We start from the raw sequence: 14221 nt of genomic DNA on the forward strand, positions 1-14221 counted from the left end.
GTCTTAATTAGGGGTGTGTGGCTGCCACTGAAAAGAAAAATTTGTCCCGGGGAGGAACAACAGCCCGGGGGTGGAGGGCCCCCACACACCATTATTTCTTGAGCAGGTTTTAATGACGGCCCCCTCTCTCTCGTTCTGTTTTCCCTGTAATTGCCCTCAAATAGTCCAAGGCATCATTGAGCATTCAAACACTGAGAGTTCAGTCTGTTCAAAGGTGTCAGCTGGGAAACGGAAAGCTGCCGCTGGCAAAATAACTGCGCAGGGGTCAGCAGCTTAGACAAAAACTGATGATGGATAAATTGATAAATTGTGATTAATGGCCTAACTTGATCATCAACTTTAAACCTGGATGATTGTAACCACTCTAAGCTCGTCTGCCTTGGGAAACTTAGCGCGTCTCGGACATAGTGACAACACTCGTTGCCTTCTCTAGTGCAGCTCAACCAGGTCTCATCCCATTCGTCTATCTTTGTGTTTTTATTTTTTCCTGATATTACGAGTTGTATTCGAGTTGTAGTCCAAACGAGTCATTCGTTGTACTTTTTGAAATGTTAAATAAAACATCTCCTTTTGAAGTGGACTTTGAGCTTTGTAACTTTGCAGATCTTTCTTATGCTCAAACAGCAACATTACAGACTAACTAAAGTTGAAAAAGTGAAAAAGCATAATAGCACCCCTTTAATTAATCAGAAAAAAAAAATAATTAATGTCTGGTAGAGAGTTGCAGAATAGATCAAGAGTGAGAAGTAAAATATTGGTAAATTTCTGACCACTTCTGTCAATAATTTAAAAAGTAAAAGAAATAAATTAATATATATATATAAAATATTTTTTTAAAGTAAAAGCAATGGAATTATGTTATTATATCATAGTTTAGTAGCAGAAAAGTTATAATGAAATTGCTGATTGAAATTAAATTAATATTTTTATTCAGCAAAGAGATTTAATTGGTTAAAAGTGACACCAAAGACATTTATGTTTAAAATAATTTAAATAAATATTCTTTTGAATTTTATTCACCAAAAATCCTGAAACACAGTGAAAGCCTATTTCTATTATTTTTTAAACCCACACACACATAAAAGCATTGTATATTATTTTGTATATATAGATAGATTTATTTATTTGATTTTTTTTAAATAAATTTATATTTTTATTCAGCTAGGACACATTAAATTGATACCAAAGATATTTATAATGTTTTAAAAAAATTATATTTCAAATAAATGCTGTTCTTTTGAACTTTATTAATCAAAAATAAAAAAACAAACAAAAGCAGTGTATATTGTTTAGTAAATATATATAGTCAAATATATTTTCATCTTTTTATCGATTTAGTTTTATTATATTATTGCAGTTGTTTTAAATCTTTCACTGATTCATGAACTGTATGCATAAAAAAATCCTGGAAAAAAAATTACCGTGAAAGTCTACTTATATAAAAAAAGAGAGAGAGAAAGAAAAATGAGAAAATCTGTATAATTACAGCAATTTAGGAACAATAGAAGTCAGTGGGAGGTCGGCAACATGATATCATTACGATAAACATGACGTGTTAAGTCATATCTGTGAAAATATGAAAAACAACAGGAGAGCATAAACGTGTTTTGACAGTGCTGAAGGCTGAGTAATTGTTTTGTGAATCTGAATCCGAATTTTTATCAAATTTATGTGTTGCTAAAATAGCAAGGAGAAGCACGCAAGATAATAAACTCAGGTAGAGAGCAGATGTTCAGCTTATGCGCCGCTCACCACAATTATTGGCAGTCATACGCACAAACCCAGGCAAGACAAAAGCGTTAATTAATGTCCAATATCGGGTTTAGTTGGTGTTCTGTCTGCCATCTTTCTGATATTTTGCCCTCCGGCGTTAAAGGCGCCTTCTTGTCTTGGGTCGTGGTGGCCTGGTTTTGCGTTTTTGTTGTTGGTCTTTTTTAATATTTCACTCTTGCTCTCACCATGGTTCCCCGAGGCTCGGCGGCGGGTGAACCTGTCTGTACACAGTTCATCACTTTACACGGCTGTAACGTATATCCGCCTCATGCGTATCTGTTTTCCTTTCATTTCCCAGGAATGTGACCAAGTTCACATCGATGATGTGGCTTCGGATGACAATGGGCAGGATTTGAGGTAGAGTATGACTTTCCTTCATCTTGCGAAGCGAGCAGCAATATGAGCATTTCCAATAAAACAGATGTTATGTGCCATAAAGGGATCCTGTTCTTCATGCCACTGACATAATTGAGTATTAAACGTTGTTGGTTTTTATCATAGTTTTGAGCCAAGCCCTCGCTCTGCTTCCAGACTTTTTATAATGGACATTAATCACACCTTTATGAGCATGTCTACAGAGTTATTAAAGGACTAGTCCTCTGAAAATGACATATCTGTCATTATTTACTCACCTTTTTATTCCAAACCCTTATTAATACTCCAAAAAAGCCCCATGAAAGCGGTCTATATAATTTAGTGAATATCTTTTATTTTTTTTTAATGAAAATATTTAAATTTACTGAATTTATTTTTGTTTATATATATATTTTTTAATATTTAATTACTATTTAACTGATCCTATATGAAAAAGCAGCAGGAATGTTTTTTTTAAAAAGCTCCACAATTTGAAAAATACTCTGAAAAGTACTATAAAAGTAGTCTATATGATTTCATAAATGTTTTATTTTTAATTATTTTAAAATATTTTATTGATTTTTGCTGAAACCATCGTATTTCCATCTTATTTACTGAATTTTGTTCAGTCTGTTTATTTACTATGAACCAGTCATGTATGAAAAAGCAGCAAGAATATTTTTAAAAGCTCCAAAAAATACTCCAAAAAAGTACAATAAAGGCAGTATATATATTTTAGTATATTTTAACATCTTTTTTTACTGAAAATATTTAATTTCAGTTTACTGAATTTTAATTTTATTGATTTAATTTACTTACAATAAACTGATGCTATATGAAAAAGGAGCAGGAACTTTTTTTTATTCCTTTTGTGGAATGACATGAGAATGAATAAATAATGGCACAATTTTCATTTTTAGGTGAACTATATCTTTAACATAACAGCATGCTGACATGCTGGTTATTATAGTTTCTTATCACAGTTTGTCGGCAGACTCTTTCTCTGCTTCCAGACATTTTACGATGGACATTAATCACACTTTTAGGAGTGTGTCAGGAGAAGCAGTGTTTGGAGGTGTAGAGCGGATCTAAAGCTGACCGTGTGTGTGTGTCTGTACTTGCAGCACGTATAACTTTGGCACGGATGGCTTCCAGAGCCCAGCAGGTGGAGGCACGCTCTGCCTGGGTTCAGGTGTTCACGGCGGGGTCGACTGGATGAGGAAACTCGCCTTCCGCTACCGCCGAGTCAAAGAGATCTACAACACCTACAAGAACAATGTAGGAGGTGAGAAGAGAACACCGCAGCATTCGACACCCTGCTTTCTGCTTTCACAGCTGTGAACACAAGCGTGATTAAGTCCTGAAATGACTAGTACACAACAGATTGATCCTGTTCTCAAATCTGATTGGTCCCACCATGTTGAAGCCGTTGTAAAATAGTTAAAGTACACGCACCTGTAGCCACACATCTGTTTACGGGCATATTATTACATCAACCGTAAACACTGTATAAATATTAGTTACATAGTTATATTTAGTTACATTTATTTATATAAATATCAATTGTTTATTTGAGATATTGGCTTTTGCGTGCTGGATTTTACAAAATAAATACAGACAATTAAAAACAAATTCACAATGAGGGACAGCTGTAATTTGTGATGTTCTCATTAAATATGTAATCTGTAAAAATGTAAAAAAATATTTTTTTTTTATTTTGGATTTTCAGTTCTTTGAAATTAAGTAAAAATAAATTAAGGCACGGTAAAAAGTTTACAATGGACTTTTAATGTGACCTTTATATATAAAAACATTTTTTTTTTAAATTAAAATAAATAATTAAAAAGAAAAAGAAAAGTTAGTAGTAGCAGTTCAAGAAATTATTACTATTTTTAATTATAATTATTTATTTATTTATTTTTTAAATAAAAGAAAATAAAGTGCTGTAGTTCAAGAATTATAATTAAAAATGGTTTAATATTAAATTATTTAGAATAAACAATTATTTATTGTACATCATGTTGTTGTTGTGGTTATATTATAAAAAAGTCACTCAAGGCCATGTGTTACAATGGTTTTAAGCAGGTTTTTACTTATGCCACATTGTTTTGAGCCAAACAACTTTGTATCATTTTTAGTGATCTAAAACTTTGTAATCTTTTTAGTTTCGTGCATTAAACATCAGTTTGATGTTCAGTTGGATCTTGAATGGGTTTTGTGTCTGGTGATCATTGCTGTTGTGTTCTGTAGGTTTGTTGGGCAGTCCGAAGCGGGAAGAGTGGCTTCAGCTGAGGCGGGAGATGGAGGTTTTGACGGATCTGTGGCTGACGCAGGCACTGAAGGCCCTCGCTCTCATCAACTCCAGGTGAGGACAGCACACACATGACAATACAGGATCATCCCAGCTTAAATAAATGAGTTGCATGAGTGTTGTTGAGTTCAAGAGCAGAAGCTACTTTCTGTGATAACCGGCAGCGCACCACAGATACTGAATCTGGAATATTCCTTTAACAATAGACTTATTTTACAGCAAGTCACAGCAGTTTTGTGTCACTCAAACATAATGGGTTTTGGCAAGCAAAGCACACTGTCAGCATGAGAGACTGATGACACTGACAGATGATGATTAATAGCACTTGATTTGCCAAGATACTTCTGTCTCATAACTTTTAGTTAACACAAAAGTGAGATTGAGCAGAACATCTGAGCTGCTTTTCTCCATACAATGGAATCAACATAGTGACCAAGATCCCACAATTCAGACTTTTCTTTCACCTCAGAATTGCAAGTTTATCTTTCGCATTTTATATCTGCAATTATGAGTTATATTTCACAATTCTGAGTTATGTTTCAGAATTATGAGTTTTATTTGGGAATTATGAGTTTATATCTCACAATTATGAGTTTATATTTCACAGTTGACTATTTTTGCAATTCTTTTTTATTTAGATTTTATCTCGTAAATAAGAGTCTTTTTTTGCAATTATGATGCTATATCTCACAGTTATGAGTTTATTTTTCGCAGTTCTGCTTTTATATCTCACAATTCTGAGTTTATATTTCACAACTGACTATTTCACAATTTTTTATATAACTTTGATCTGAGTTTATATCTTGCAAATATTTCACAATTCTAAGTTTATTTCACAACCGTTTATATCTTGCAATTAAGAGTCTTTTTGCAATTATGATTCTATATCTCACAATTATGAGTTTTTATCATAATTCTCAGTTTATATCTCACAATTCAGATTTTTTTGTCTCGCAAATAAGTTTATATCTCACAATCATGAGTTTATTGTTCGCAATTGAGTTTATATTTCACAATTGGGTTATATTTTGCAATAGAGTTTGTATCTCACAATTCTGAAAGAAAGCCAGAAAACTGAGATAAGTCACAGTTGCTTTTTTTTAAGTTCATGTCAGAAATAATCTTCCATAAGAAATAGATGTGAATGGAAGCCTTTATTCACTAAAATCTTTGTATCCATCAAAGCTCTAAATCTGTAAATTTTTACAGAGAAACTAAATCCAGACCATGAATTACAAATGTTCCCTTTCTCAGACCGAACTGTGTGAACGTGATGGTCACCACCACGCAGCTGATTCCAGCGCTCTCTAAAGTGCTCCTCTACGGTCTCGGAGGAGCTTTTCCCATCGAGAACATCTACAGTGCCACCAAAACAGGTTTGTAGCCTCTTCATACACTGCATTTCAGCCAGTTTTCCTGATCTAGAAACTGAACTGTTAACGGTGTGTTCTAGGTAAAGAAAGCTGCTTTGAGCGCGTGACTCAGAGGTTCGGCCGGAGAGCCGTGTATGTGGTTGTAGGGGATGGTGTGGAGGAGGAGACGGTCGCCAAGAAGGTATAAAGGAATAATGCCAAACTGCTGAATTAGTACTGTAATGCATTATGGTATTAAAAATATATTTATTATTACTGGTATTGTTATGGATCCATGTCAAGAGAAACATGGTATTACTGTACCATTGCATCTTTTTATTGGCAAAAGGCTAATTGAATTCTAACTGTAAAAAAAAAAAAAAACATTAACTACCACTACACACATTTTAAAATAAATAAAGATTATATATATATATATATATATATATATATATATATATATATATATATATATATATATATATATATATATATATATATATATATATATATATATATATATATATATATATTATACATAAAGCATTATTTTAATTTATTATATATTTTAAATTGTAATATGATGTTCATTTAATATTATTTCAAAGTATTACTATTTTTATATATTTTACAATAAAATGAAAAATACTTTTAAAATAATAAACATGATATATTTATTATTTAATTATTTGTAATAATCCTAGTTTTATTTAAAAATATAATAATTTTCATTAGAGTTAGCATTTATATTATTAAAAATTATAATTCAATAGATTTTAATATTATTCATTATTATATATTTTTAAATATTTTTTTTTACAAATTATATTTAATTATATTATGGCTTATGTTGTAATATAATCTTTTTTTGTAATCTTTTGTAAATATGTAAATATATTTTATATTGGAATTAAATGTATTTTAATATTATTAGATTTTTTATAAATAAATATTTTTAAATTTCTAAAAAATTATATATTTGTTATAATTACTTTTTTATTTTGTTCAATATATATGTGTGTAAGTATATATATATATATATATATATATATATATATATATATATATATATATATATATATATATATATATATATATATAATATTATCATTTATACTGCAATTCAAATCAGGTTAATATTAAAATGCATTTAAACAAACAAAATGATGTATTAAAGTGCCTATCCTATTCTTTTCAAAAATCTATCCAAATCTTTATTCTCAAAACACTTTTCAGACAGTTAAAAAAAAAAGTTATTTTAAAAGCGGAGTAAACCTTAACATCCATATACGTATACTTAAACATAAAATATAAGATATGACCTATCTTTTTCTGTAGTTTCATGCCTGACGATCTGTAATATCATCACCCATGACAAATAAATGCTACTTTGTGATGTCCCGCAGAAGAACATGCCGTTCTGGAGAGTGACGTGCCGTGCGGATCTGGAGGCGTTGAGTCATGCACTTGAGCTGGATTACCTCTAGAGGGCAGCACCTGCTCGTCTGCCAAGAACTGCAGGACCAATCAGCAGGGAGCAGCAATCTTACTGGAAAAGTTTGCTTCAGATCAATCCAAGAAAAAAAAAGAAAAATCTCTTTCTCGCTCTCCACTTGAGAGACTCAGCTCTTTCACCCATTCGCTTTTCTTTACAACAGCACTGCACTGAAACCAAAGACCCATCAACGAACTGATTCAGAAAGCCTGTGTTCGGATAACATCCTATCATACTACTCATACTATTTCTGCAGTACGCAACATATATACTGTGCACAGTATGTGTATTTTCTGTTTGTGCAGAAACCCAGAAGACAGTAGAGCACAATGCATGGATATCCCAGAATGCAATGCACTTGACTTGAGTTTTTACATCTCATCTCTTTGGACTGCCAAAAAAATTAAACCCGTTCATACAAAAACTGGATTAAAAATGCAAAATAACTATTTTTATTTCTGAGATGATAATTAGAGGTCCTGTGACATTAATGCAGCAAACTACTGTTTGAGATGTTTATCATGATGCATAATGTCTACTATTTTTATATTAAGCAGTATGCAGTGTAAACTGTGCAGTATGCTGTAATGTTTGTTAGTATTGCTTTCTGAACATAGCCGTTCTGAAACAACCCATTTTACAGATGAAAGGGGTGTCAAAATAGAAGATTTTAGCATGAAAAAAAAAAGATTTTGTAAAGCATGAAATCATATGCATTTCCATGGGGAAAAAAAAGACCCAATTCATAAGCAAAGAGAGGGGGGAAAAAAAGAAAAAGAAAAAGATTTGATAGAATTTTATGTAATCATAACTGATTTTTTTTTCTTGCAATATCATATTAAATAGACTGAATATCGCACCATACATAAAACTAATCATTAAATAAATGTTAACTGAATTAAAATGAATTGAGACAAAATTAAGATGTGCTGTTGTACTAAAACTGCTGAAAAACTAACCCCTCACGTTTTATACGAGTTCAAAGTACTGCAAATCCACTGTTTGAATGATAAACCCATGAAACTAACCATGAAATTTGCCAAAGTATTGTAGCAAATGATACTGCTACTGGTACTAAAAGAAAAGACATGATTAACTTATGAATGTCAGTGTCCTGTGAGTCTCAGACTTCTTTTCTTCATGTGTCTCTGACGTGTGCCTGGATCTTCATGTGGTTAGTTACTGATGTATATTTGTTACTTTGCTGAAGTTGATGTACTGTATACTGTATGTGTCGCTCTGATCTGCATGTGCTCTTCACAACTGCTTCTGTTCGCTTTGATTTGTATATAAGGTTTTATTGTTGATTATTTCTGGGCTTATTATAATAGAATAAAGATAAATTAATTTCATTGACAAGTTTCCTTCTTAAAGTGCCATTTGCCTTGTGTAAAGGGAAATACACAGTTATGGAAAACTGTTACTTCGTCTTTTTTAGAGCATTAATCTCACAAAAAAAATAAATAAATAAATAAATAAATAAACACATTTGTTAATTAATTAGAAACATTAGCTAATATTTTAAAATATAAAAAACATAAAATCTAAAATGATTATTATTAAGCCTTACAGAAATTATTATTATTTATTTTACGTTAAGTAATGTGAATTTAGAGTGTAATGTGCTTAACTTGCATCATGTTGCAATGCAAAAAAAATCTTAGAAACATAGGCTTAATTTTCTTCCTGCAAAACATTATTACCAATTGTTTCTGTTTTTATTGTGTGGTTAAATATGGTACAGACATAAAGAAATAAAAATAAAAAAATTAATTATAACTTTTCAAATATCGGTTGATTTTCTGTCTCAAGCTACATTTATTTATTTATTTTTTCATAGTTTGACCACATACATATTAGAGCTCCAGCTTGTGTCTGAAAATAAATACTGTTAGTCCCAGGTTAATAGTGGGAGAAAATGATGGCTTTACAGTTAAACAGATAAAATACAGTCATAAAAGTCATAGCAATAAACACGTTTATGACAGTCTATATCTAGTCTCGGGTAATATATCAGCACTCCAATATACAGAGACTTAGAGTAATAGGTTCAGTCCTATATTATATTATATTACTGTATATTACATTATATTATATTATATTATATTATATTATATTATATTATATTATTTTTTTTTATATTATACAATATTATATGAAAATGTTTTAAATATTTCTAATAAGACTTTTTTTAATATTAAATATAATACCTTTTTTTTGGTGACACCTGTATTATAACTGCTATAAAATAAGCTTTGCTGCCATCTGCTGGAACTTCACCTCTATTACATCGGCTTATCTTAACAAGTCCTAAGTGTATTTGTACAAGAGCGTATTTTTAATGGCCCTTGATGACACTTCTACCATCAGTCTGGACATGTTGTTGTCATTGCAGCTTTGCACCTTGAGTCCGTGCCACATAGTAGAACAGAGACACAGCGGTAAACACAAGCTCTTGTGTGTTCAGCACTTATTTGATCAGCTAGTGTTGACAGATCATACCTAATGCTCATAAAGGAATGTTTGGATGAGTTGCTCCGAGCTCAGCGGCCCCTGTGACCCATCGCGCCCTTGAGTCAGTTTGATCTGAGAGCAAATGTCAATGACACGCCTCACAAGTTTGTTTTTCAGGTGAAGGTGTAGCGGAGAGCTTAATCTGTCATCATATTATGATTAAAAACCATCAGTTGATGTTTAATATATGGCTTGTGTAATATCTCGCTTTATATAACATAAGCAAAGTGACAGACCTGAAAATCAGAGACAAAAAAAAAAACACCACTGCTAATCTGATAAAGACGAGGAATTAAAGTGTTTTGTGGAAAGAGAGATACTTTTCTCATTCATTTCTGTACAGAGACATAGCAACGTTTAGCATAACACTTGATCAGTGATGATTTGAACACTTTGTTTGTTCATTTGTTAGTTTTGGCATGGCTGTCATTATAATAAACTAATGTGAATGTCACTGGGTTTAGAGCACAGGTAGATCTATCTGGCATGATTTGAAACCACTTACACGTGTTTGCTAAAAATAATATTAACTTTGAACATTTGATTATTTACTTTTGTAAAGGTCCAGACCCCCCCCCCCCCCCCCCCCCCCCCCCCCCCCCCCTTTTAAATACAAAGATTAATCCTTTTTTTTTTTCCATTATAGAGAAATTGTCTGGAAAGTGTTTTAAGAATAAAGATTTGGACAGATTTTGGAAGGATGAAGACTTTGATGCATAATTTTATTTGTTCCTTAGCATTTTAAATGTTAACATAAAAATACATATATTTTAAATGTTTTACATTTTTAATGTATTGTAATAAAAATTGTGACTATATTAAAGTAATTGTATTATAAAATAAAAAAGAATTTTTTTAAAATATAAAATATATTTTTTTATATAAAATTTCATTTTTGTATTATTTTTTTTTATATTTATATATAATAAAATAAAAATAATATAAGTAATTCTAATTATTATAATAATTATAAATAACTATACAAAAAATAAATGTATTTATAATAAAACATATAGAATTACATGTGATTATATAAAAATGTTGTTTTTATAAATATATTTAAAACAAATATAATAATTGTAATAATAGAATCGAAATAATATAAATTGCATGCAATTGCAAATATAATAATTATAATAATTTTGTTTGTTCCACTGCATTTTACTGTATTTTTACAGTTTTATTTTATAATATATTGATCGATCATTCATATTAAAATTAAATCTAAAATCATACAGTACATTATATGATTTTAAATTTAATTGTAATATAAATAATATTTTATAAAATAAAACTGTAAACAAACATAATTCAATAAATATATTAAATATGAGTATAACAATAATAAATACTTATTTAATAAATTATATTACAAAAATAAATTATGAATAATGTTCATTAATATAAGTATTTAACAAATTAGTATCAAGACACACACACACACACATACATACACATATATATATATATATATATATTACAAACTTAAATATTTAGGTTCATATTATGTAAGTTGGTAGTATTTAAAAGCATAATTATAATGCAAGTTATAATTATAATACAAATCATAGAATCAAATAAATATAAATAATAAATGTATTAATAATAAATAATTAATTATATAGAAATATATATTTTTAATAAACTATATAACTAAAACAATAACTGTAATAACAATATAACTTGTATGCAATTGTAAATATATATCAGAGATATTTAATTTTAGTAAACTTTAAGAATGAGTTACTACTATGAGTTGCTATTATTATTATTAATTATCTAAATTAATGTTATTTAGAACAACCTAATTACACCAGACACGTTCTCTATTTAAATTTCTCTCATTTCTTTAAAGACATTGAAACAGCTGCTTTAAAAGGTATCCTTCACTGAGCCTGAACGTCCCTTATGAGCTCAAATACAGCGTTTCAGCCGCACACCGACTTGAACTGGTTTATTTGTCCCAGCGCCCACTAATAACGGGGGATCAATTCTGCCATGAAGCTCATCATGCAAAGCTCACGTAATCAAAGGCACACACTTACACAAGTCACTCGCTCACCCCGACTGTTGACTCCCGAGTTATTTGTCATCCAGCATTCAGCATAACAAGTTTATGGCTACAAAGTCTACTATGTTCCAGAGTCCAGCCGAAAGAGACCTTGAGGAGTCATTTCAGAGAGAGACGGAGGGGAAACACAGAAACACGGCATTCAGAAGGGACTGTGACCTCGAGCGGCCGCTGATTACGCAGCCACACGCCATCAACATGTAACAGCAGCGAGTTCACTCACTCTAGTGCCCTTGATGCACTGACATGTACCGTGATACAGCACTTATCACCTGCACATTCACACAGCTGCTTTTAGGGACATTATTACCTAATTAGACAATGCTGTACACCTCCAACAGACCAGCAAGTAATTTTATTCAGTTTACTTTATTTACGCAACTCAACTCAAAATATTGTAGAGCACAAAATGCTTGATTTAAATTTATAGGTTATGATAATATTTGCTGTGCAAACAGTCATCAAATCACAATCATCATTAAAAGTATGGGAATTATGAAAAACTGACACAAAAGTGTTAATTTGTCATGAAACCATTGGCTATTATATCACTGTTAATTAAAATAAATGAATAAGTAATATTGTTATAAAAATTAATGACGATTGAGCTTTAAAGTGTTATGCTTTTTCTTTATGTAATATTTACTATTGCATAAAGAAATAGTTATTTTTCTTCTTTTGATTTTTAGGGTGGATTGCAGAAATAGAATACATAAATGCAGAAACAGCTATTTTTGAGAGATTCTTTTAATAAATATTCAGATTACAGACTTTATCCCCTCAAATTACTGTATAGTGCACAAAATACACTTGATCTAAATTGTAAAATATTAAGAAATCATGTTAGTATTTGCTGTACTATATTGTGCTTTTAAATTTTGTTTTTGTTATTTTTTTATTTCTTTTATCCCAAAGCGACTTACAAATGAGGACAATGGAAGCAATCAAAATCAACAAAAGAGCAATGATATATAAGTGCTATAACAAGTCCCAGTTAGCCTAAACACAGTATACGTAGCAAGGGATTTTAAATAATATAATAAATAAAAAGAAAACAGATAGAATAGAAAAAGAATAGAGCAAGCTAGTGTTAGAGGTCTTTTTTATAATTGTCTAATAAATGAAAAGAAAATAGATAGAATACAGAAAGATTAAAAAGTTAGTTAGATTTTTTTTTTTTTTTTTTTAAATAGAATTAGAATAGTGAGTGAAAAAGTTAGAGGGTTAAATAAAGATTTAACAAACAGTCATCAAATCAGAATCACTGAAAAACTTATGAAAAACCTCTGACACAAACATGCAAACTTGTCATTTAATCAGTGACTAAATTGCATCGTTTTTATATGTGTATCATTTAATATCATTTAATATCAACAATGATAATATCAATATCATGATTAAAAAATTAAAAATATATATATTTTTAAAATGTAAAAATAATGGCAGAATAAATATTCTAATGTTAGGTATTTTACTCTTTATGTAATACATATATCCTATTGCATAATCATTTATTTATTCTTTTTCCTTTGATTGCATGGAGGCTGAAATGCAGGTATTTTTTTGCGATTCCTTTCATTATTGGTAAGGTGAATGAGTGAAGAGCAGTGTGAGTGGATGCTGGCAGAGGTCATGTGGTGCATGATGGTGATTGAGTGTGTGGTTGTAGTTCTGGAGTTCAGCACACAGAACACAGGCACTGCTTGAACCCGAGCGCTGGCTTCCATCCAGCAATACACCAACACTGACCTCCTGACACACACACACGCACATACACGCACACACACATGCACACAAACACCTGCTGAACGGCATGGACATATACATATAATAGCTTTATTTCAACACAGTGCATGGCTTTACATAAAGCTGCACACATATTCAAAACTTTTATTATACTTTAACGTTTACGTTACACATTTCATGTCACATTTCATATGAAAATGTGTGATGGTTTATATAAGAAAAAAAGTTTACTGAAAGCTAACATTACAATTTTAGGATTTTTGCAAGTCATGTGTGGTGAGTGGAAAATCAGATTAGGCATTTATATAACCGAGTGAGATTCACAAATAGACAATTTACAAATAAGCAAAAAATACAAATATATAGATATATATCAATGTATTTAAATCTCATAACTCCTCATTTTAGTCAATATAATGTATAGTCACATATATATATATATATATATATATATATATATATATATATATATATATATATATATATATATATACACACACACAAAAAAAAGTGGCAATTTCTTATATATTGTTTAATATACTGTAATATATTAAAACAATATATTATTCTGTATATTTTCTGTAAAAATGAAAAATTCTAATTAA

At 30.2% G+C, this 14221-nt stretch overlaps 1 protein-coding gene across 2 annotated transcripts in view; it reads left to right on the forward strand.

Moving 5' to 3' along the window:
- Nucleotides 1-8637, forward strand: part of LOC109057630 (eyes absent homolog 2-like) — a 35253-nt gene extending 26616 nt beyond the window's left edge. For both annotated transcript variants that reach the window (XM_042759089.1, XM_042759088.1), the window contains exons 11-16: nucleotides 2072-2130; nucleotides 3252-3412; nucleotides 4378-4492; nucleotides 5693-5814; nucleotides 5892-5992; nucleotides 7197-8637. In XM_042759089.1, coding sequence (XP_042615023.1) covers nucleotides 2072-2130; nucleotides 3252-3412; nucleotides 4378-4492; nucleotides 5693-5814; nucleotides 5892-5992; nucleotides 7197-7277 — 639 coding nt within the window. In that variant the 3' untranslated portion in view covers nucleotides 7278-8637. The remainder of the gene's footprint in view (nucleotides 1-2071; nucleotides 2131-3251; nucleotides 3413-4377; nucleotides 4493-5692; nucleotides 5815-5891; nucleotides 5993-7196) is intronic.
- The last annotated feature ends 5584 nt before the right edge of the window (nucleotides 8638-14221 follow it).

Source organism: Cyprinus carpio, chromosome A6 (genome assembly GCF_018340385.1).
Source record: "Cyprinus carpio isolate SPL01 chromosome A6, ASM1834038v1, whole genome shotgun sequence".
NCBI classification, from domain to species: domain Eukaryota; kingdom Metazoa; phylum Chordata; class Actinopteri; order Cypriniformes; family Cyprinidae; genus Cyprinus; species Cyprinus carpio.